General features: G+C 40.0%; 4 protein-coding genes across 4 annotated transcripts; 2 read left to right on the top strand and 2 right to left on the bottom strand.

The window, feature by feature from the left end:
• The first annotated feature begins 533 nt into the window (after nt 1-533).
• On the top strand, nt 534-7,155 carry LOC101298073 (putative uncharacterized protein At4g01020, chloroplastic-like). The gene is made up of 3 exons (XM_004289250.1): nt 534-1,370; nt 1,738-4,870; nt 5,501-7,155. The coding sequence occupies exons 1-3, from the start codon at nt 534-536 to the stop codon at nt 6,715-6,717; spliced, it is 5,187 nt and encodes a 1,728-aa protein (XP_004289298.1). The 3' UTR covers nt 6,718-7,155.
• Nucleotides 7,156-8,443: 1,288 nt separating this feature from the next.
• On the bottom strand, nt 8,444-9,878 carry LOC101308800. The gene is made up of 4 exons (XM_004288111.1): nt 9,632-9,878; nt 9,477-9,548; nt 9,177-9,259; nt 8,444-8,907 (listed from the first exon to the last, which is right to left on the bottom strand). The coding sequence occupies exons 1-4, from the start codon at nt 9,811-9,813 to the stop codon at nt 8,642-8,644; spliced, it is 603 nt and encodes a 200-aa protein (XP_004288159.1). The 5' UTR covers nt 9,814-9,878; the 3' UTR covers nt 8,444-8,641.
• A 1,325-nt stretch (nt 9,879-11,203) lies between these two features.
• On the bottom strand, nt 11,204-12,508 carry LOC101308504. The gene is made up of 5 exons (XM_004288110.1): nt 12,260-12,508; nt 12,102-12,158; nt 11,901-11,983; nt 11,602-11,804; nt 11,204-11,506 (listed from the first exon to the last, which is right to left on the bottom strand). The coding sequence occupies exons 1-5, from the start codon at nt 12,457-12,459 to the stop codon at nt 11,375-11,377; spliced, it is 675 nt and encodes a 224-aa protein (XP_004288158.1). The 5' UTR covers nt 12,460-12,508; the 3' UTR covers nt 11,204-11,374.
• A 3,175-nt stretch (nt 12,509-15,683) lies between these two features.
• Nucleotides 15,684-16,913, top strand: LOC101297782 (RING-H2 finger protein ATL52-like). The gene has a single exon (XM_004289249.1). It carries the CDS (start codon nt 15,684-15,686, stop codon nt 16,911-16,913), a length of 1,230 nt encoding a protein of 409 aa, XP_004289297.1.
• Nucleotides 16,914-22,228: the final 5,315 nt, after the last annotated feature.

The raw sequence follows: 22,228 nt of genomic DNA, 5'->3' as shown, positions 1-22,228 counted from the left end.
GTGTTATTAACACATCCTATCTATAATGATTAACGAGAACCAATCATTAAACAAATTCAAGTGGTAAGTTTGTAAATAAAATTGAAATATGTGAATAAGAAAATAGACGAGGTATGTTAATAACACAAAAGAGTATGTTAATAAGTAACCTAATTCCATTTAAAAAAATCAAAACACTTGTAGAAAAGGGTCCCTCCTCCATGGAGGGGTATAAATTGTGACCGAGGAAGGTGGTGCATGATCGTCGTGAAGAAAAAAGCAGAGAGAATTAGAGAAAGAAGAAGAAGAAGAAAAGCCAAGGACCCAAACTTGATTCGCAAGTTTCAAAAAGAGTCTTTTGGTGTGACTAAACCCCCTTACTCTCTTTGCGCGCCACGTAAGGCGGCCCCACACCCACTCAGCCTTTTCTCAAAGTTCAAAAAACCCCTGGAATTTCTCTGTCTCAAATTTCGGAGCTTTCCTACTCTCTCACTCATATCCAGAATTTAGGGTTTGAATTTGCTCTTGATTTTGATTTTTCACCGTTCGATGCCATGAGAGGATCACACCCACACCCGCCGTACCGGCAGCCGCAGCCGGCCGGAATTCCGCGGCGGTATCCACAGCAGCGGCAGTTTTATCCAGGATACTCACGCGCTCCTCCGCCTCCGCAGCGGCCGTCGCTCCCAATTGAGCGCCCGAATTTTGTCGTGGACTTGCTCTCCGACCGCCGCGACCTCTCGGAGTCGTCCGTCGAGAAGGTGATCAAGCAGTGCAGGGCGACGCCGGAGAGTTTCCGCGTGAGCCCGACGAACCTCATCGCCGCGTCGCTGTACTACTCGCAGTGGTACGATGCGCTTGAGGCGATCGTCTGGCTGTGGGAGTCGCGGCTCGACCGGGTTCACAGATTCATGCCCAAGCTCGACGCCAAGGTCTCGGTGCCGTCGGACAGCGTAGAGCTCGAGGACCGCCTGAAGGCCTTGTTCGCCGACCGAATTAGGCTCTTGATGGGCGGCGACGAGGTGAAGAAATGTGAAGAGAAGCGCCAGAATTTGGCGAGGGAGTACGAGAGAGTTCACAAGCTGTCTAAGAGGCCACAGAAGTATTGGGAGGACCTAGCGGGGAAGGAGGAGAGGTGCAAAGGGGAACTTGAATTGGTGGAGAGTAGGATTAGAGAGTTCAGGTCTGGTATGAACTGTTTGCTTGCTCATGTCGAAGGGAAAGAGTTGGGGGATTATGGTGAAGAAGGGATGAAGCTGTTTAAATTCGGCGAAATTCGGGATTGGAGTAAAATTCAGAGTTATATGACGAGGGAGTGCCGCAGACTCGAAGAGGGATTGCCTATTTATGCTCATCGGCAGCAAATTCTTGAGCAGATTAATAATCAGCAGGTATGGCTGAGCTATCTTTGGTCAAGTTTTTCGCTTTATTAGAAGGCTCAGTACTTTTGATTTAGTTGCTGTGTTTGAATGATTTAGTTAATGTGTGTAAATGCTGTGTGGATCTGCCACATTAAGAGCTTCGCTAAACCTCACTTGAAGTAGTTTAGTCATAGCATATATGCTTTATGCACTTCTATCAATGAGACACATTTTATGAGGCTGCGGAGAAATGCGAGTAATGGAACCTGAATCAATAGAGATAATCAAGATTTAGTTGTTGTAGGTTATTTATCTTTCAAACATTGACCAGCAAGTGTATCTACTTTCAGCTGTTTCAATTTAGTGGATATCTGATGTCGAAGTACAATTTTTACAGGTCATGGTGCTGATTGGAGAGACTGGTTCGGGGAAGAGTACACAGTTGGTTCAGTTTCTTGCTGATTCTGGAATCGCTGCTGGTAGTTCCATTGTATGCACTCAGCCTCGCAAGATTGCTGCCAATTCACTGGCAAAGAGAGTTAAAGAAGAATGCAGTGGTTGTTATGGAGAAAACACAGTTACCAGTTATCAGCCATCATCTGGACAGAAGTCTGGACAGCAGTCTACTACTAAGGTAACATATATGACAGACCACTGTTTACTGCAGTGCTACATGAACGATACAAATTTGTCCAGGATGTCTTGCATCATAGTAGATGAGGCTCATGAAAGGACCTTGAGTACTGATCTCCTGTTAGCATTGATCAAAGATTTACTAAGTCGAAGGCCTCAGTTACGGCTAATTATAATGTCTGCAACAGCTGATGCAGAAGTGCTTTCACATTATTTTTTCAAGTGTAAAATCTTTCATGTAGTGGGGAGGAACTTTCCAGTTGATGTAAGATATGTTCCCCCTTTCACTGAAGGAACTGCCAGTAATGTTGCTTCTTATGTTTCTGATGTGATGAGAGTAGCACGAGAGATCCACAAAAATGAGAAAGAAGGGACAATTCTTGCATTTTTGACTTCCCAGATGGAAGTTGAATGGGTCTGCGAGAAGTTTATAACACCTGGTGCAATTGCATTGCCATTGCATGGGAAGCTTTCTTTTGAAGAACAGTTTAATGTTTTTCAAAATTTCCCTGGAAAACGAAAAATTATATTCGCAACAAATCTGGCGGAGACATCCCTGACAATTCCTGGGGTAAAGTATGTGATTGATTCTGGCATGGTCAAAGAAAGCAAATTTGAACCTGGAAGTGGTATGAATGTTCTCAGAGTTTGCTGGATCAGCCAGAGTTCTGCGAATCAAAGAACTGGGCGTGCTGGAAGAACGGGACCTGGAATATGCTATAGACTTTACTCAGAATATGATTTTCAGGCGATGCCTCCTTGTCAGGAGCCTGAGATCCGCAGAGTTCATCTCGGTGTAGCTGTTCTGAGGATTCTGGCTTTGGGTGTCAAGAACCTAAGAGAGTTTGAATTCATTGATGCACCTTGTTCTGAAGCTATAGACATGGCAATGAGGAATCTTGTTCAGTTAGGAGCTGTTAAGCAAAACAAGGATGTCTATGAACTGACTCTAGAAGGTCGCCGCTTGGTTAAATTGGGTGTTGAACCTAGGCTTGGTAAATTAATTCTTGGCTGCTGTAACTATAACTTGCGCAAGGAGGGCCTTGTTCTGGCGGCTGTAATGGCAAATGCAAGCAGCATATTTTGCAGGGTTGGTAATGATGAAGAGAAACTTAGGTCCGACTGCTTCAAGGTGAAATTTTGCCATCGTGATGGTGACCTCTTTACCCTTCTATCAGTGTACAAGCAATGGGAAGCTGAGCCTCGAGATCGGAAAAGCACGTGGTGTTGGGATAACAGCATCAATGCCAAAACTATGAGGAGATGCCATGACACTGTACAGGAATTGGAGTCTTGCCTTAAGCATGAACTCAGTATGATAATTCCTAGCAGCTGGCATTGGAATGAGGATGTTTCAACTGACTCTGATAAATTCTTGAAAAAGGTTATACTTTCTTCCCTGGCAGAAAATGTAGCAATGTTCTCTGGTTATGATCAAGTTGGTTATGAGGTGGCATTAACTGGGCAGCATGTTCGGCTACACCCTTCTTGTTCATTGCTGGTATTTGGTCAGAAACCTGGTTGGGTTGTTTTTGGTGAACTCCTGTCAAGTTCTAATCAGTATTTGACCTGTGTCACTTCCATCGATTTCAACGCTTTGTCTACCCTTGATCCCCCTCCTGTGTTTGATGTGTCCAAGATGGAAGGTCGAAAGTTGCAAGTGAAAGTGTTAACTGGTTTTGGCAGTTGCTTGCTTAAAAGATTTTGTGGTAAGGGCAACGGTTATCTGCATCATCTTGTGTCTCGCGTTAGGACATTTTGCAGTGACGAACTTATCAGTATCAAGGTCGATTATTATCAAAATGAGATTATGGTTTTTGCTACCTCACATAACATGGATACAGTTATAAACTTTGTATCTGATGCTTTGGAGTGTGAAAAAAGATGGTTGCGTAATGAATGTTTGGAGAAATGCTTGTATCATGGTTCTGGTGGCTTGCCTCCTGTTGCATTGTTTGGGGCCGGTGCAGAGATCAAGCATCTGGAGCTTCAGAAAAGGTTCTTGACTGTTGATGTATTTCATTCTAAGCTGGATGGCATGGATGATAAGGCGCTTCTTTGTGAGCTCGAAGAGTCTGCCTCTGGTAGTATCTGTGGTCATCATAAACTCCTCAGCACTGGCCAGGACAGTGTTGACAAAGGAAAGGGGGCACGGTTGACATTTCTTACTCCTGATGAAGCTCAGAAAGCCGTTGAACTAAATGAGTCTGAGTTTAAAGGTTCTATACTGAAGGTTGTTCCTTCACAGGTTGGAGGTGATCATAAAGTGTTTCCACTCCTTGCTGTTAGAGCTACTGTTTTATGGCCTCGCAGGCAAAGCAATGGGTTTGCTATTGTTAAATGTGACATGGATGATATTGGCTTCATGCTTGATGATTTTACTAACCTTGTAATCGGAGGAAGAAGTATTCGTTGTGAGCTTAGCAAAAGATACATGGACTCTCTTGTGATCAGTGGAATAAATAGAGATCTTTCTGAGAAAGAAATCCTTGATGTGTTAACCACTGCTACTAGTAGGACAATCCTGGACTTTTTTCTTGTGAGAGGGGATGCTGTAGAAAATCCGCCATGTGGTGCTTGTGAAGAATCACTGCTAAAAGAAATATCACCGTATATGCCTAAACAGTACTCCCATAGTAACTGCAGTGTTCAGGTGTTCCAGCCTGAACCAAAGAGTGTTTTCATGAAAGCTTTGATAACATTTGATGGAAGATTACACTTAGAGGCAGCAAAAGCTTTAGAACATTTGGAAGGGAAAGTATTGCCCGGCTTCCTTCCATGGCAAAAGATGAAGTGTCAGCAGTTGTTTCATAGCTCTCTGTCTTGTCCAGGCCCTGTTTATTGTGTGATAAAGAAGCAGCTAGATCCTTTGCTTGAAAGTTTTACGCATCTAAAAGGTACTCATAGTGATCTTGTTGCATTCTCTTTTCCAATTTATGGATTTTTTTCTAGTATATTCATTTGTGGTTTCTGTTGGACATGTATGTTTCTTTGGCGGCAAGTATTTTGATATTTTTCTGGTTCTGGTCCTCATTCTTTTTTTTATTTAATCATTCCTTTTTGCATTTTATTGGACATTTACTTTTTTACTTTCCAAAATCTTTTCTGTAGATTCATTATTAAAGCTGTTTTGGAGAATTTGGTTATATAACTAGGTACTATCTATCTTCTCAGTAGTAGACCGGCTATGCATTTGAGATGTGTTTCAAACTTTCAACCGAATTTTTCTTCTCATAGAAAATTGAGGCAAAAGTGATTTATGATTGAATCACAGAGGTGGTATTTTCATTTGGTTTATCCAACATCTAAGTTCATGTCCTGTTTTGGGTTCACTTGGAGCTTTGACAACCACTTTTCACAGTCTAATGCGCTCCTCAGCCACATTCAGAGTCCACTACACTGCCATTTGATTATAACATGATTTACTGTGCTTGACTGCCGATTAGACTATCAATTCTTAAATTGTCACCAAATATAGTTTTTCAAGTTTTCAATTGTTTTCATGACTTATTTTTTCTTTTTTACAGGTGTGGAATGTAATCTCGAGGAGTATCCTAATGGTTCCTGCAGAATTAAGATTTCAGCCAATGCTACAAAAAAGATTGCAGATCTGAGAAGACGTGTTGAGGAGCTTGTGAAGGGGAAGACTATTGACCACCCAAGCCTCACTGCAACTGTTTTGCAGCTTCTGTTTTCCAGAGATGGCATCAGTCTAATGTACTCATTACAGCGAGAGACAGGAACATATATCATTTTCGACAGGCAGAAAATCAATGTACAGGTCTTTGGTTCTTCAGATAAAGTTGATATGGTCACACAGAAATTGGTTGAATCCCTTTTGAACATCCACGAAAGCAAGGCTCTTGAGGTGCGACTTCAAGGTAATGCTTTACCTCCTGAATTGATGAAAGAGGTTGTTAGCAGGTTTGGACCAGACCTTCGGGGGCTCAAAGAGAGGGTACCAGGGGCTGAATTTAGTCTCAATGTACGCCGTCAATCCATTCTCATCCAGGGAAGCAAGGAGATGAAGCAAAAAGTAGATGAGATTATTGATGAGGTTGCACAAATGGCTGGTACTAGTTTGACCAAGAGGATAAAAAGTGAAGCTGATTGTCCAATCTGTTTGTGTGACGTTGAAGATGGTTACCGGCTTGAGGACTGTGGTCACTTATTTTGTCGTTCGTGTTTGGTTGAGCAGTGCGAGTCTGCAATCCATAATCAAGATAGCTTTCCATTACGCTGCACACATGAGGGTTGCATGTCTCCAGTTTTGATCACAGATCTCAGATCGCTTCTATCAATTGAGAAGCTAGAAGATCTCTTCAGGGCATCATTGGGTTCATTTGTTGCTATGAGTTGCGGCACCTACAGGTTTTGCCCATCTCCTGACTGCTCTTCAATCTATCAGGTAGCGGCTCCTGGAAAAGAAGCTGAACCATTTGTTTGTGGTGCGTGCTATGGGGAGACGTGTACCATGTGCCATTTAGAACATCATCCCTACATGTCATGCAAGCAGTACAAGGAGTTCAAGGAAGATCCAGATTCTTCATTGAAGGAGTGGTGCAAAGGAAAAGAACATGTGAAGAGCTGCCCGGTATGCAAATATACAATTGAGAAGATAGATGGGTGCAACCATATAGAATGTCGGTGCGGGAAGCATATATGCTGGGTTTGTTTGGCCTATTATGGAAGCAGCGATGAATGTTATGGCCACTTGAGAAGTGTTCACTTGACTTACATTTGAATAAGGGCCAGCTTTCATTGTCCATGTAAAAGTAGAAAAATCTAGTATAGGTAATACAGAGTTTCTTAAGCATATAATATATATAGGTAGAGTATTGCTCTTTCTGTACAGTGCTTGTACTCAGAGAGTGAATGCTAGCTAAGTTTCTGACCCTTCTATCCAATCTGGGTTTAAAGTATATGAAGCTCAGTTATTAGTGATCCAATCTATCTGGTCGAAATATCGGGTCTCTACTCGCTTGTTCTGCATTACATGCTGACTGCAATACTGCAGAATATGCTTGCAGTTTAGAAAGCTCGAACCTTTACAATCACAGGATAGTTTCACATATATACACCTCTTTTTTCTACCTTTACAAAAACCACATTTGGGAACCTAATACATGTATCGGCTGCCAAACGCAAAGCCAACACCAGCAATCCCCAAACAAAGTGCGAGCGCCACAATCCAAGTCTCGCAGCCATAGCAGTCCTGATGTTCTTGTTCTGCATATTGTGAATGCAGCTTGGAAACTTTTAGCTCAAGCAACCTCACCCATTGCCTGTAAGCAAACAGCTCTTTCGCCTCGGCGAGCAGAGCATTGGAAAGGCATTCCTTTTCCTTTGCCAACTTCTCAGCCTTCTTCTCTGCCTCCCTCGCTCTTGTTTGCGAAAGCCTCAAGGCCTTCAAAAGCTCCAGCTTCCCATAATTCTGATCACCACCATCTCCTCTACCCATGTCGATTAACTCATGGCTGTTTTCGTGATCCTCTCCAGTCATCATGCTGCAAATTCTGTTCATGGATGACACAACAGTCTTGTCTGCAAAACCAGTGAAGACTTTCATGGGTGGAGGAAGATCACAATTCTGTATGAGGTCCAAACCAGCAGACTTGGATAGACCCAGAAACATTTCATTCCCATCCACAGCTTTTTGATTCATCTTTGCATTACTTGAAATCCACCCAGCCATCGGTGTGGAATTCATATCATATGTTTCAACACCCTATATGGGTTTTGATCAGACCAAAAAATGGCCAGATGGGTTTGATCAGAAATTGTTCACACAATAAAAGAAGGTTCAATTTGAAGTTGGTAAAAAATAGAAAGTTGGTGATGGTGTGGGGTGGTTGGGGCTAAAGGGAGTGATGGTACCGCAAGAAACAGGGTTTTGGACTTTTGGGATTATAGGAAAATTTAGGGGGATTGAAATTGCCTATGAATTGTTAGAGAAGTTGCTTTTAGTTGAAGATAAATTCCTTGCTTGATTGCTTAGACAAACCAATACGTAACAAATTAACAAATTGCTGACGTCTCCTTTTTTTTTTTTTTTCTTTTTTTTTTTCTTGAAGTATCTCTCCACCTTTGTTCTTGAGTCTTAAGATTTGTGAGGAGTTTATCATATACATTAAAGAAAAGATTAGGTTTTAATGGACCATAAATTACCAGTCAATGCTTTGATGGGGAGGATGATCCTCATATCCTCTTTCTTAATATCCCTACTTTTCTGAGCTTTCTCTCACAATTTTAAACACAAATCACTTGTCATTTCTTTATTGAGAAATTTTTGTTTAAAGAGGAGATATCGAATCAAGAAAATAGAATTGTCGGGTCAAGATTTAAGAGAGAAAAAAGTGATTGTTGGATGGACGGCAATCGCATCCAACAATTGCCAATATCATAAGCATCCATTTATCTTGCACTGGACAATCAAAATATATGTTGCAGTTTGGCATTTGTACACGAAGCAATGAAAGTGGATGTCATTTTTAGTTAATCTGCAGACCATGAGCATTTCTCCGACTACAAAATATTTGAACAATGGTTTTCAGTAGGACAGTGACATGGTAGGAGAAACATTTTGAGACAATTATAAGCCAAAACAGGCATGCCCCAGTGGATCATCTTTTCTTTCGGTCTCTCAATTTATTAGTGAAGTGTGTCGTCTAATTCTTCTTCTCTGAGCCACTAATTAGTGCCTCCTCCACCTCTTCTTCCACTTCCTTGACTTTGTGAATGATATCCTCGGCCAGCTTAGCTTTCTCCACAGCTTCTTCGGCCAAATGTTCAACTGATTCCATAGCTTTCTTAAGCTTAGCGTCATCAGGTAGCTTCTCTGCTACTTGTTCAGACACCTTCTCTACTTCCTCAGCTAACTCTTCCACCACCTCTGTCACGGACTCCGCGGTTTCCATTGCCACATCCACCTTTTCTAAAATACCAGTTCCGATCATATTAACAAGCTTAATTTAGGAAAGTGAGAATGTGCAAGTATAGCTATCTTAATACAATCTCAAGGCTGTTTCTAAGTTGTAACAACTCGCATCCCCCACATAGTCCAAGTATATCGACTACGTGGGGACCAATTGCAACTTCTAAACAACTTAGATAGTTTGTAACTAGTGATGCGAATGTCAGACTATACTAAAACTTATTAAAATACTAAACCAATGTAATTAGTGAGAAAATTTGAAAATGTACTTTTAAGGGCCAGGAAGGATCCCCCTTTGTGTCTCAAAGATGGTAGTAATATGCTTAACGTTAATCCCACCATCCAATGTTTCCTGCAAGGTAAACCGGCAAAGTTTCACTAAGAACTAAGCAGATACTACTGTAATTAAGTTAATCCACCATTCAATTTTTCATGTACAAGATTGATTCTAGCTAATTCAACAATTACGATAGACAATAAGCCAACATATCATCGTCGTCTTGTAAGAGAGCTCTCACCTAGATGTATAAGATTTAGAATAATAAACTATATGCTTAAGGAAATGTTACCAGGCAGAGAATGGGGATTTGGCCGGCACTTGATGAGGTTCTGATTGAGAGCTATCAGCATGAGACGCCGTCCTTAAATCCAGCCAAAGTTATGTCAGAATCAGAGAAAGATCAATGGAGATGAACAAACACAATCAAGAAAAAGAGTGAATTACTTTGTGACCAGTCGACTGTGATCATGGCTGAGTTTTCTTGGAACTTTGTTGAATATTGATGATGATCTTGGATGAGGAATCTCATCGAGACATAGAAAATTAGTACCATGCAGAACTTGGGATTTTCGTTCTTGGCTTATGAGGCTGGACATTTTAAGCTGGAAGCCATTGATGGTTGCCATGGATCAACTGGTGATTGGGATATTTCTGAAAGGCAAACTGAATAGGGCCTTTCTTTGCTAACCAGACAAAAATGTCTGCTGTGTGTTTGGACCAAATGTGAGAAGAAACGTGAAGAATTCAATTATTTCCTAACTCCAGAACACACACATGTTGGTTTTACATCACCTAACTCCGTACTGGACAAAGAATTCGATATCTTCTGTGAGTGATAAGATAATAGCCTGCTAGGCACATTATTATGTGCCAGATTATTTGAAAATATGAGAGATAGAACTTCATTATATCATTTTGTTCATTCATGTTTGCAGTCATAGAAAATACAATTTTTTCTTGTCATATTGTCCGATTGAAAGTGTCATCTTCTAAATAATAGATATCAAATTGTCTAATTGGTCATTCGGACTCATACCTCATGTACCATAGAATGAATTATTACGCTACAAATGTCTTTTAACCATGCGTATGATTCTCCACTGCAAATGAAATATACAAAAGCAGGCAAACACACCGGCAATATCTCGTGCGGGAGAATTAGCTAGTTTTTCTAAAAGCACTTGACATGACCCATATGTACATGACTCCACATAGTTGTTGGCTTGTAGCAACAAAGACTTCTTCAACTTGCCCAGCCTAAGCATGGTCTAACGTACACTCTGGTCTGCGTTTGGTAGAAGGATAGCAAAAGAGTATAAAAATATGCCCCATTTTTCAAACAGTGTCTGATCGTTTCTCATAATATGCACTCCAGTACCTCTACCTCACGTTCCAAAAATTTCAGAAATGGTATCTGAGGTTTACTATATATGAGGTATCAGGGTACGTACATATCATGGTATCAAACATGACATATATATGTGTGTGTATATATATATATATATATATATATATATATATATATATATATATATATATATGTACAGTCCGTCTCAGCTGCGGACGTCCGCACCAATGGTTTTGGTGCGGATTTTCATTTTTGCACCACTTTTCGATCGAATTTCCTCATCTCCACCGTCTAGTATCTAGATAATATTGTGTAGACCATCTCTGCAAAAATTTCAGCCAATTTGGTAATCGTTAAGGCCCTCAAAATTGTGTTTTCTGGTATAAACATGAACCGGACATAATTCAGTCGGTCCATTTGTTTTTCGAGTTTGATGGCCTTAACGATTACCAAATTGGCTGAAATTTTGCAGAGATGATCTACACAATATTATTTAGATACTAGACGGTGGAGATGAGGAAATTCGATCGAAAAATGGTGAAAAAATGAAAATCCGCACCAAACCATTGGTGCAGACGTCCGTAGCTGAGAAAAATCCTATATATATATGCCCCATTTATAATGAGAGTTTAATTAATTATAAAAAGAAAAAGAATTAGTCTGGTCTTGGTATAGAAATGAATAATCTTATATTCTTCTTATTAAAACGAATGAAACCAATGAATTTAATCTTTACAAAGCAATCATACAATATCAACTTGATCCTTTGTACAGAGCTACAGATGTACATCTGGATTTTATAAGGATGTTCATCTGCATTTGAAAATCGACCTTAAAAATCATTCGATTTTCTTTTCTTCTACATTATTTCCTTCTTCTCCACCAACGTCGTCGACTTTGGTCTTCTGATCTTCAGCTCCATGCGTGGCAGACTCAAAGAAGTCTTCAACTTTATCTTCCGCTGCCTCAACCTGCACCAATTTTTCAGACAAAACGTAAGATAAATTAGAAGGAAAGCCATTATCGATCCTAGTTCCAAGTTATAAGATTATTTCCAGAAACTGACATTCTCAATTAGCTCATCCACCATGTGAGCATCTTTGGCTGTTTCTTTAGCTATTGCTTCAACTGCTTCAAATGCAGACTTAAGCTTTCCATCTTCAGGAAGTTTATCAGCTATATCATCTGCCACCTCTTCCACTTTATGCGCCACCGCTTCGACCACCTCCGCCACTGCTTCAACTGTGTTCATTACCATGTCCACCCTATCTACACAACCAAATAAATCAATTCTGAACTTTAGATTCAGGAGGTATAAATTATCGATAGCTAACAATCATTAATGTTAGCTCCAAGTATACTTACTTTTAATTATTTGCAAGGGCCCCCATTTGTGTCTCCAAAAGGGTATTACCACTGATATTAGCATCCCGATCATCCAGCCCCTCCTTTGATTAAGAATTTAGAGTTTTCATCATCAGTACATACTACATATATAGTACTTGCAAAACAAATAAGATCAAGGAAATCATATAGGGAAATTTCAAGGGTTTGATTGATAATTACCATGAAGGTGCTCCAGATGGAGTAGGAGCTCCTGAGACATTGCATACAATCTTGTTCCTGGATCAAGAAAAATTAAGATGATAGTAATAAGTTTTTGTTCGATCCTCTCAAGAAATTATCTCATTCATAAAGCCCAAGAATCTCAACAAGAAACTTACATCTTGGCGTCGCTTCTGCTAAGAGCACTACTCCTCTGACCTATTGAGAGAGACAAGAATGAAGGGTTGGCCGCCATGAAACCCAGCCGTGGTTTTCTTGCCAATGAAGAAAACAAACTCCGGTGAACTCTTTGATGAGGAATTACATGAACACGACTTCTCGAGCTCAGAAGATCGATGGACGACGTTATTGTTGACATGGATGTTTCTTGTATCAGTTGCTGAATTTTTTTTTTTTTGAAGAGATTTGTAAACGAGAAGCTTATGAAATAGATAGAAGCGTATATATAGTGCTATCTGGGTTCGATAAGATCAAGACCGGTCAAATTAAGAAAGTACAGAGAAGCTCATGTGCATGGTTCAAAACACATTATTGTAATCATTTAAGTTCATATTAATGGATTTGGTAAATGCAAATGCAAGACGCATTTGTTTATTATTGACAAGGGACAAAGGACTGGTTCTCTGCAAATTTAGCGCCATGGTCAACTACGCAGTTCTTGGTCTATTTAAGGGAACGTGTTAAAACTTTATATTAGTATTTTCATTACTAATATATTCCTTTGTCATAGGTTGGAATTGGATTAAATAAGGCCATAGGAATGATAGGATATTGTATTATAAGTGTGCTTGGCTTAATCCATAATCTAATAGAAGAACCAGCTCAGAGCTGACAGGGTTGATACTATGATAATCTTGGAGACCTTGGCATCCTGATCGTCTAATTTCTTTTCTTTTCTTGTTGGTAGAAGCAAACCCCATTTTCATCATATAAAGTTGGCAAAATAGCCAATATTTTCCCATTCGTCAAACACGTTTTTAAGTTATGCCTACCCGCCGTCGTTGCTTTCTCACTATCTAATTAATCTAGCACATCGAGTATAATAGAAGACAATTTGCAAGACGACTGCAACCAACTAACCCAGTTGACATAAAAAAAAAAAAAAAAAACAAAGTCTGATGTTTAACTTCATGCTCATTACGTGTATTTAATTCAGTAAGTTGGCTCATTTTCACCCAAGACAAAAAAATCAGTTAGTTCTGAGTCTGTGAGAGGTTAGGTTTCATTGGTTACAAGAACAAATGTAACTCGGAATTCACTGTAAATCGCCATGGCAAAATGTTTTATACTATTGACAAAACCAGATAGAGACGTATACCTATCGGGTCAACTAGCAATAGTCTTTTGGTTCTTTTTCTTAATAAGGAATATAAAGAACATCCAACAATTTAAGATATAAAATCCAATATCAAGTAACAAGTCAGGGCTTTCCTGTTTGGGCCTGCACTTGATGACGAGGAGGTTGTGCCGGTGCGCACAATTCAATGTGATGAAGCGCCACTAATCTCTGGGATTTTCAACACGACTCAGAGTGGAGCTTCTTCATCTTCGAGTTTTGGTCAAACCGGCTACGCTAGGAGCCAATTTGATAATCTTAAGGCATAACATGGAGTTTCACACCCCAGATCCTGATGTTCCTGAAGCACTGACTCGTGATCCCACTGGCATGAAGGCAAGACGTCATGTTGTCATTGTCCGGCCAATCTCAATGGATAACGTCAGGGTAGGGAGGATGAGAATGCTATATATAATTAAGCTTATAATTAATATTAATAGAAAGAACCTGCAATTGAGTTTAGTAGGTTGGAGAAAGAACCTAAACTTGGAGCCTGAAAGTTTAGGGTTGGTGCATGCGGAAGCTGAGGCCTTGTCTGAGGCAGATAAGAGGAGGAAGAGAGGTCGGCACGCTGGGAACAAGACCAAGCTTCCGTATTGGGAAAAGAAGGCTCTTCTTGAGGATGCAACCAAGAAACAATCAACTCGGAGGAATCTCATATGGAGAGTTTGAACAAGAATGAGAATAGTTCTAACCCTAACCGGAAAGGGAAGGGGAAGGCAGCTCCCTAAATGGTTTTAGTGTCTTTATAAGTTCTTTCTTGGTTAGCCTGTGCTATAATTGCATGATTGATAAGTGAGGCTTAAAATGTTTTGTCGTAAGGGATGAAGTGCTTGCATTTTTTATGTATGCTCGCTTAAATGTGAGTTCATTTCATCTAGTAGTAGTTTGCTTTAGCTTCTAGGTTTTTTCCAGTATTCTCTTGCCGAATATTCCTTGTAATTTCAGAGATACTTAGCCATGTTTTATGGTGGTTGTTCGAATGCAATCAACAATTATTTCAAAAAAAAAAAACATCCAGCTAATTTAACCAATTTGCTTGATATTCCGGATAACTCAGTCTCTGATTCATGTACTGATCCATCGTGTAAGAGTGTGGCTCATTTGTTTTTTTGGTCAATAAGAGATGTTGCTAAGGAACACGATCCCAATTCTGAAGGGATGGTACTGCTCCTAGGGTTTGACTACAACACTTTGGTCCAGAATGGGCTTAGATGACCCTTAAGGGAAGCAAAAGTACTGGACCCAGGCCCAACATGGCATGAGATAAACCATAAAACTTTCAATTTGCCATATCCTACTCCAAAATTTCACCTAGACCGGCCTAACAAACTACCAGCACCCCAACTAGACCTGCCCAACCACCCCTTTTACCACACTCATCATTCATCAATTGTATAGAGAATTTCGAGCAAAAAATGCAATGTTTTGTCGCAAATTCAAGGGTTTTGGCATTGAGACCCTCTCTTACTTAAAAAATAATCGTAACTTATATCCTTAATGTCACTAAAACTAAAAGCGGTAGTAAGTCGAACAAAGATTAGTAACAAAATTAGTCAACAAGATTTAATATAGTAAGTCGAACTTAGAATCTTCTTAATTTCACTAAAAATAAACAACTAGGTTAAAAGTGTAATTCTGAAGTGGGTACGATACAATCTTTTCATGATGAAAATAGAAATTACCTGACTATGATAACATAATTGAAACAACACTGTTATTATAATTTAAAAATTTATATTAAAAGGTTCTAATAAGATGCAAGTTCATTAAACTTTCTCATTTCGTAGAAGATTGGATGTGATTGCTTACCAAGAAAAGATCCGAAGTCACTACACATCAAGATGAGGAGAGGGACACGATTCATCTTCTACCTCGTCCCAAGTTTGGAACTTGGATATGACTCTCACTCCTGCTTTGACCCCTACAGTGTAGCACAAACGCGCAATTAGCAATCAAAGCAGTAGTTGTAGTTGACTATCTATCCCACTGCACCGAACGAAGAATAGTAAGCTGCCAAGCAACTCCCCTAAGTCTCTCTTCGAAAGCGAAATGCCCCTCAAGCAATCCCATTTCTTGTGGAAAATCTCACCCCTTGTTGTCCACTAGCCTCAGTCTCTGGTGCAGACCGAATCTCCCAACCAGCAATCTTTCCCTTTCGCTTTCTCGTTTACAAGGTATGAAACTCTATCCATCTCCCCTGTTTTGATACATCCCCTGTTCTTGTTCTTCCTCTGTTTTTCCCAATGGGGTTTTCCCAAAGAAAGTTCTTCGTGAACGATCCAGATGTGATCTGTAAACTTAGTTGTGACCCTAAAGTAAATAAACGAGGCTTTTGTCTTGAACCTTGCTGCAAACTCTGCCCACTTGTCTGTAAAACTCTTCCTGACCCACCTCTACTGCCGCCGCCGCCGCCTAAGTTGGTTGATGATAATCCAGCCTCTACTAGCCAGAAGCATCTGATTCAAACGAGTATGATAGTTGGGTCTTGTATGATTGGGGCTTCTCTTCTTCTTTGTATTGTTTTTGCTCTTATGAGATTCTATTCGAGTCGGAGAAATCCCAGAAGGAGGAGATCGCCGATTCTGTTTACTACATCGGAAGATTTTCTTGATGAGGATCATGGGCCTGTTCTTGATCATCCCATTTGGTACATCCACACGGTGGGTCTGTCTCAGGCTTTAATTGATTCCATTACGGTTTGTAAGTATAGGAAAGATGAGGGTTTGATTGAGGGGACGGATTGTTCTGTTTGCTTGAGTGAGTTTGAGGAAGATGAGAGTCTCAGGCTTTTGCCAAAGTGTAGTCATGCTTTTCATATTCCTTGTATTGATACATGGTTGAGATCACATAAGAATTGCCCTCTTTGCCGCGCTCCGATTGTTTGTGGTGCTGCTAGTGATCAAGTGAGTGTCCCGGATTCGATTGCGAGTGGTTCTGGTTCTGGGGAGAGCATTCGGGTGGAGAATTTGGAGAGTGTTGAAGGGATTGAAAGAGGGACCAGTGAGGTTGTGAGTACAGATGATGAGAATGTCAGTACAGTTTCGATTGATGGTAGGAGTGTTGAAAGTTCAAAGGTTTTGCCTAATTCTAATTTGGCTGAGGGAAGTTGTGATCCGAGAGCATGGAGCGATTTGGCGGATAATAGACGAGTGACTGAAGATGATGTGCAGCCAATTAGGAGGTCAGTTTCAGTGGATTCAATGTCTGCTTCAAGAATATATCGTGCTGTGGCTAATGTTATTCCGGAACAAGGAAGTTCGAATTCCCAATTAGTACTTGTAAAGAATCCAAAGTCGGGGATTGTTCCGAAGCAGGACAATGCAAGTTCTAGCGTATCTAAGCATAAGAGAAGTTCTTCAAATGTTATTTCTCTGCAGATGGTGCCAATGGCAATGAAAATGCCTTTTCCCTCTGGCAAGAAGCTTTTCTCATCGAAACACAGAAGGACTCTTAGCTCAATCCTTCCCTTATGAAGATGGATGGCCTTCTCAATGGCCTCATGAATCCTTCATGATAATTAAAAGCTCAGCAGACTGAAGCTGGTTCTGTAACTAAATCCTACTTTTTAGGTTTTCAAATGTTAGAGATAAGTCATAAAACATACCACAACAAGTGTGGTCTTACGAGTTCTTATGGTGAATTTACTCTTGTTTTTAAAGTAATAGTGTCTTGAAGAAAGAATGTCTGAAATCTTCAAGACAATATTTACTTTCTATTACACAGATCTGTCCAAGTGCTGGTGATGCAATATAAACAAATTTTCAATATCTAGATTGTTTCTTCAGCCTTTCACCCTGTATTTTCTTCCTGTTTTGTTTCTCAAATATTTCTGCATGTTAGTCCAATCTTCAATGCCTGATTAGTTCATGTCAATGACGCCTGTGCATAACTCCATGACATTTTCGAATGCCAATGTATATATCATTCAGAAGTCTGAACCCCATATCTACACTTCTCTCCCTACATACTCCCTAGCATTCTATGATCATTCCTGTCATTGTTCCTTGTGTTTTTAGGTTTTGACATTAAATTCATAATCGAAGGAAGATGCTAACAGGCATCGGTGCAAATGCATAAACTGGTTAGTGTTCAAGTTGTCAAGTATGCTGTATGGAATATAGCAAACTAGGAAATAGCTTCTTAAGGTATGGAGTACTCAATCCACTGTATATTCAATGTCACTTATTGTACTGCTTCTGCAACAAGCACTTATGGAAGCATTTAAAGGTTATAATTCTGTAGTCTTCTTCTTAACCAGATCTCTAGTCTTTCTTTGTGGCCCATTCATACTTCTACCATTTATTTTGCTGCGACTTTAGAGGCAAGTGTAAGAAATATATGGACCCAAATGACTAATATGGTTGAAACTTTATGAACTTTGGCAGTTTGGTCACACTTCAAGATCTAGCATATGCATTGTTTTCAATTCAAGATGTTCTCAGAATTCAAGATGTTTTCAATTTATACCCTTCCTATAGGACCAGCTGAGTTGTTTTCACCGGTGATGACCCATACAGGAGTCATAGTCGCTTCCTCTTTCCCTAGTGATTCTCTCCCAAAATGACCAAATCTAAGTCTGAAACCTCATCATACATTGCTGTTATCATTATCAATGCTAAGAAAACCTACAACCTCGGTCCAGATAGCACGATAGTTGAGCTGAACTCGGACTCTTTGCGAGTCACTCTGTCACTCGATGCTTGGGCTGTGGGTTCTAACCTAGTGGGAATTTGCCAATTTGGTTTTGAAAAGATGGATGGAGGTTTATGTTCGAAGTAGGAGATGCAAATAGAAGCTCACTACATTGAATGTTGCTGAGCTACAGGCTTAAGAACAATACCTGTTACATTGAATATCTCTTTAAAATCTAGTGGTTGCCAAACTAGTGGTTTACCAGTTTTCTTCCATTGACGACAAAACTTCGCTATATAGCATCCACCTATCTTGAATTGCTTGGTTAAGGACCGGAAACCACGTAGTTGAATTCAATGATGCAATGTTGCAATTCAATAATTTCTTGTTCTTGATAACTACTTCCTCTCACATATAATCAAAGAGAAGTGGGATAGGTCATACCGTCATAGGTTCAGTGCAATTTCCTCTGTGTGTTGCATCTGTGTTACGGGCCAAACTCTCCAATGTGACAAAATAGGCGTGTTATAGAACTTTTTCTGTCACACTGAAAATTGGGATCATAAACAATAAAACAAAAATTATTTTATGCACCAAAATGTACTCAAGTCTTAAACTAACACGTATTCAGTTATATTTGTTATTGATATTTGCACTCAACAATTTTTCTATACCAACAATCTCTACTATAACCATCAAACCACGTACTCAACCATACCATGCACTAACTAGCAAAAAGAGTACTACATTAATGACGGTTATATATATTTTCTTTCACATAATGATGACATGTTGGAAGGATCAATAGATATGTAACACACTTACACATATATCCTAGTGTCTAATAAATCACCTTCCTAACTATGTCGTCAGCGAATAGTAAATCCGACGACACTTACCTTTACTCTACCACTAGGCGGCACGATCATGCAACAAAGTAAGGAACTCGCCCCCCACCTAGAGCAGATAAGACACTATAAGTGCATACCAAACTCCCCCTACACAACAAGTGTGAGATATATTTCTCGCATAATATCTTTCGATTCATATATATATATATTACTATATTACTAAAAGAAAAAGGGATTTTTTATATAATTAGCACAAATCAACTAAATATCATAAAACAATAAAAACATTAATCTTTCAAAACAAAAAACAATAAAACATTAAATAAAATAACTGCTTGTATGGTGGGCATGGCTCGTAATATGAGCCCAAACCCTAAATTCAGCCCAGATTAGGCCCACCACCAACATACAAGCCTAGATGTCCACACCAGCAACGAATCCAGCCTTCTCAGCCTTAAAAATAAGCTGCGTAGTCCCACCACCAAAGCAGCCTACCCACTGTCGGCCTAGCACACCTTCGTCGCCGCTGTCCAACCAAAGTCGGACACCCAGGATGTCTTAGACCACCCATCACTAACAATCACATTGAACCTTTGCAATTGGATCTAGATCCAACATCTCAACGACCCATCCATGGCAATCAGCCGTCAATCCGCTCTATCACGCCATCAGATTGGGCCGTCCAGTCTCTGGCTCACATCGAACACCACTCTGACCCAATACCCTCTTGAATTATTCTTTTGCTTGTTAATAAGAGGTATAGTTTGTCCCTGGGTTAAGCCTACTGTATTAGTGAGTTTTAAACCGTCCTATAATGTGAATGTACTTTTGATTGTGAGGGAGTAATTCTTATTGTCAGCCCTTAAAGGTGGTTACTTTTTACACTGTTTACTGAGTAATATATGAGTTGACATTCGATTAAAAAATAATAATTTAATTTAATTCATGACATCAGTCAAATCTTAAACGATCAAAATTTTCATATTTCTCGATTAAGGAGTCTCATTTTTACTTTCTTTTCTATTCATGATCTACTCTGTTCTAATTAGTTGATTTCTTCTCTTTTTATCTTTTAAAGATTTTTTGTCATTTGATTTTGGATTGTACAAAATTTTATACATCATTTATATATATTTTATTTTTTTATCAAATGACAGCTTAGCCCAATTTGTTCCGAAATTAGCTCCTTCCTTACAAGACACATACACATACAGACTCTTGATATGAAATTGTGAGAGAAACCAATTATTCCAAGTCACATATTAGAGTAACTGGTACTCTACCTCCAAAGCGACTTTGGTTCATTGGCCGGTCAAGCAACAAATATTTTTTCAATTTTAGGTGTTTTAGTCTAATATCTTTGTTTCCCGCTTTAAATCACAATATTCATCGTCAAACGTTTATTTCCTAATTACATGTTTCCTAATTAATTATAGAAAATTTCCTCATCGATTGAGTTCATCCACGTCATTTCTCTTCAATTTCTATAAGTAGTAATTGCATGATAATTAGATTAATTTTCCCACTTAAATGTAAAAGGGCCATAATCAAGTGACAAGATAATTATTCTGATGAAGCAGGTGTTCGTTAACTTCATAATTTCTGCATGATAATTATAATTATGAACATAATTTTTTAGAAACTAGTAGTGAGCTTGTGAGCTTGTCTGTGTGCTACTGTGGGTTAGTTTAGTGAGTCATGAGTGAGGACCTTCCCGATGGGCTTCACAAACACCTCGTGACTATGACGATCCAACGGCCCATAAAGGCCGTTGATGATACAGAAGAGAATCGCAGCCGTGTGTTGGAGCGGGAAACCGGAGGGAGTGAAAAAATCTTGTAGACCGTTCGTTGTTTAAAATAAATAATATAATATAGAAAGTGCAGTTGGCTCAGCTCGGATCCCAAGACAAGCCTGAAAAGCTCAGAGAAAAATGATGGCGTTGCCGGACCTGAACGACTTCGCCGAGCACCAGCTATTCAGATTGACGCTCGCACACGTTCCGGGCTTCATCTTTGGGCTGATTAGCTCATTGTGGTGTTTGCACGTTTGGTCGGTGCCGGCGATGGTGAGATTTCGGCAGTGGTTGGGACCGATCATCGTGGAGAGGATCGTCTACTTGCTTGTGGCCTGCGGATATTAACATCTCCTCGAGCTCGTCGGCCGATTTCTCTGCTACGTGGTCGACTCGGTGGCTATTCCGGCGATGCGGGTCTTCGGTTTGTCCATGTGAGAAAAAATTAAGGGGTTTATTTAGTTAGATTTGGTTGTGTTTCTGCATAATCTCGGAGACTATGTAGAATCACGGTGAAACACGAACAATAGACAATCATGAGCAAGAGGCACAAGGACATATAGTGATTCACCATATGAGCGGAGGACATGGCTACATCCACTTTACAATCAACTATCATGGCCAATAGGCCCTTGGGATCGGGAGAGAGAGATTCAATCCACCCTCATCAGATCTTTTCTATATATGGGAAGCCTTCCTTTTATAACTAAGGAAGGTTCCCTCACACATTATGCTTCCAATGTGGGACAAACTATACATAACTATTATTATGGTGCCTTCTTGTGGAGTTTGGAGAAGCACCTTCCTGATGTGACATGGATGATATTTCACCATGGCGAGGTAACCTGGATGTCGGTCTACAAGTTTCATGACTGGTCTATGGGCAGGGAAGGTAGTTTATCAACTACCGACTACAAGTCACCCTAAGTTCCCGTTCAAGACGCGTCTTGAGTGGGGACTTATTGATATATAGAATGCTCATAGACTAGTCATTTATCAACGGGTACCCGATCCCTACAGGTACCCGGCCCTAGTCCCCCCAAGTCCGTACTCAAGAGGTGTGTTTGAACGGGTCTTGCTGATTCCGGGTCTTGCTTTTCTTGATATTCACTGTGATCATTAAGTCCGCCGATAAGATAAAAAATGCCCCTCCCAACACTCGGCTTCAAAACTTACTCGGCCGGGCGAGGATTGTTGTACCTGTGAAAATAGCTGCTGAATGGGTGCACCCAGTAGACCCGAAAGTGTGAATTGTGAACACTGTGACTTCCAAGTTAGGGTCCGGGAAGGTAGTATCATGTTGCTATAGGTTTCCCTCTTCTTTCTTTCACCCCACCAGCTTTTTGTTGAAGGCCTCCAGGATTCGATGAGTAATTATCGGCTGTTCACACTGCTGCTTGTGTATCTCGCTCGAGACCAAGGAATTAAATAGCTCCGGGCGTCCATAGCTTTTTCCTTCTTCTTCTTTTTTTATTATATTTTTTATATTTTTATTTTATTTTTATAAACC

The sequence above is a fragment of the Fragaria vesca genome, linkage group LG1, assembly GCF_000184155.1.
Source record: "Fragaria vesca subsp. vesca linkage group LG1, FraVesHawaii_1.0, whole genome shotgun sequence".
Lineage (NCBI taxonomy): Eukaryota > Viridiplantae > Streptophyta > Magnoliopsida > Rosales > Rosaceae > Fragaria > Fragaria vesca.
Note: the sequence above shows the minus strand (reverse complement) of the source record. Positions and strands in the feature narration are given on the sequence as shown.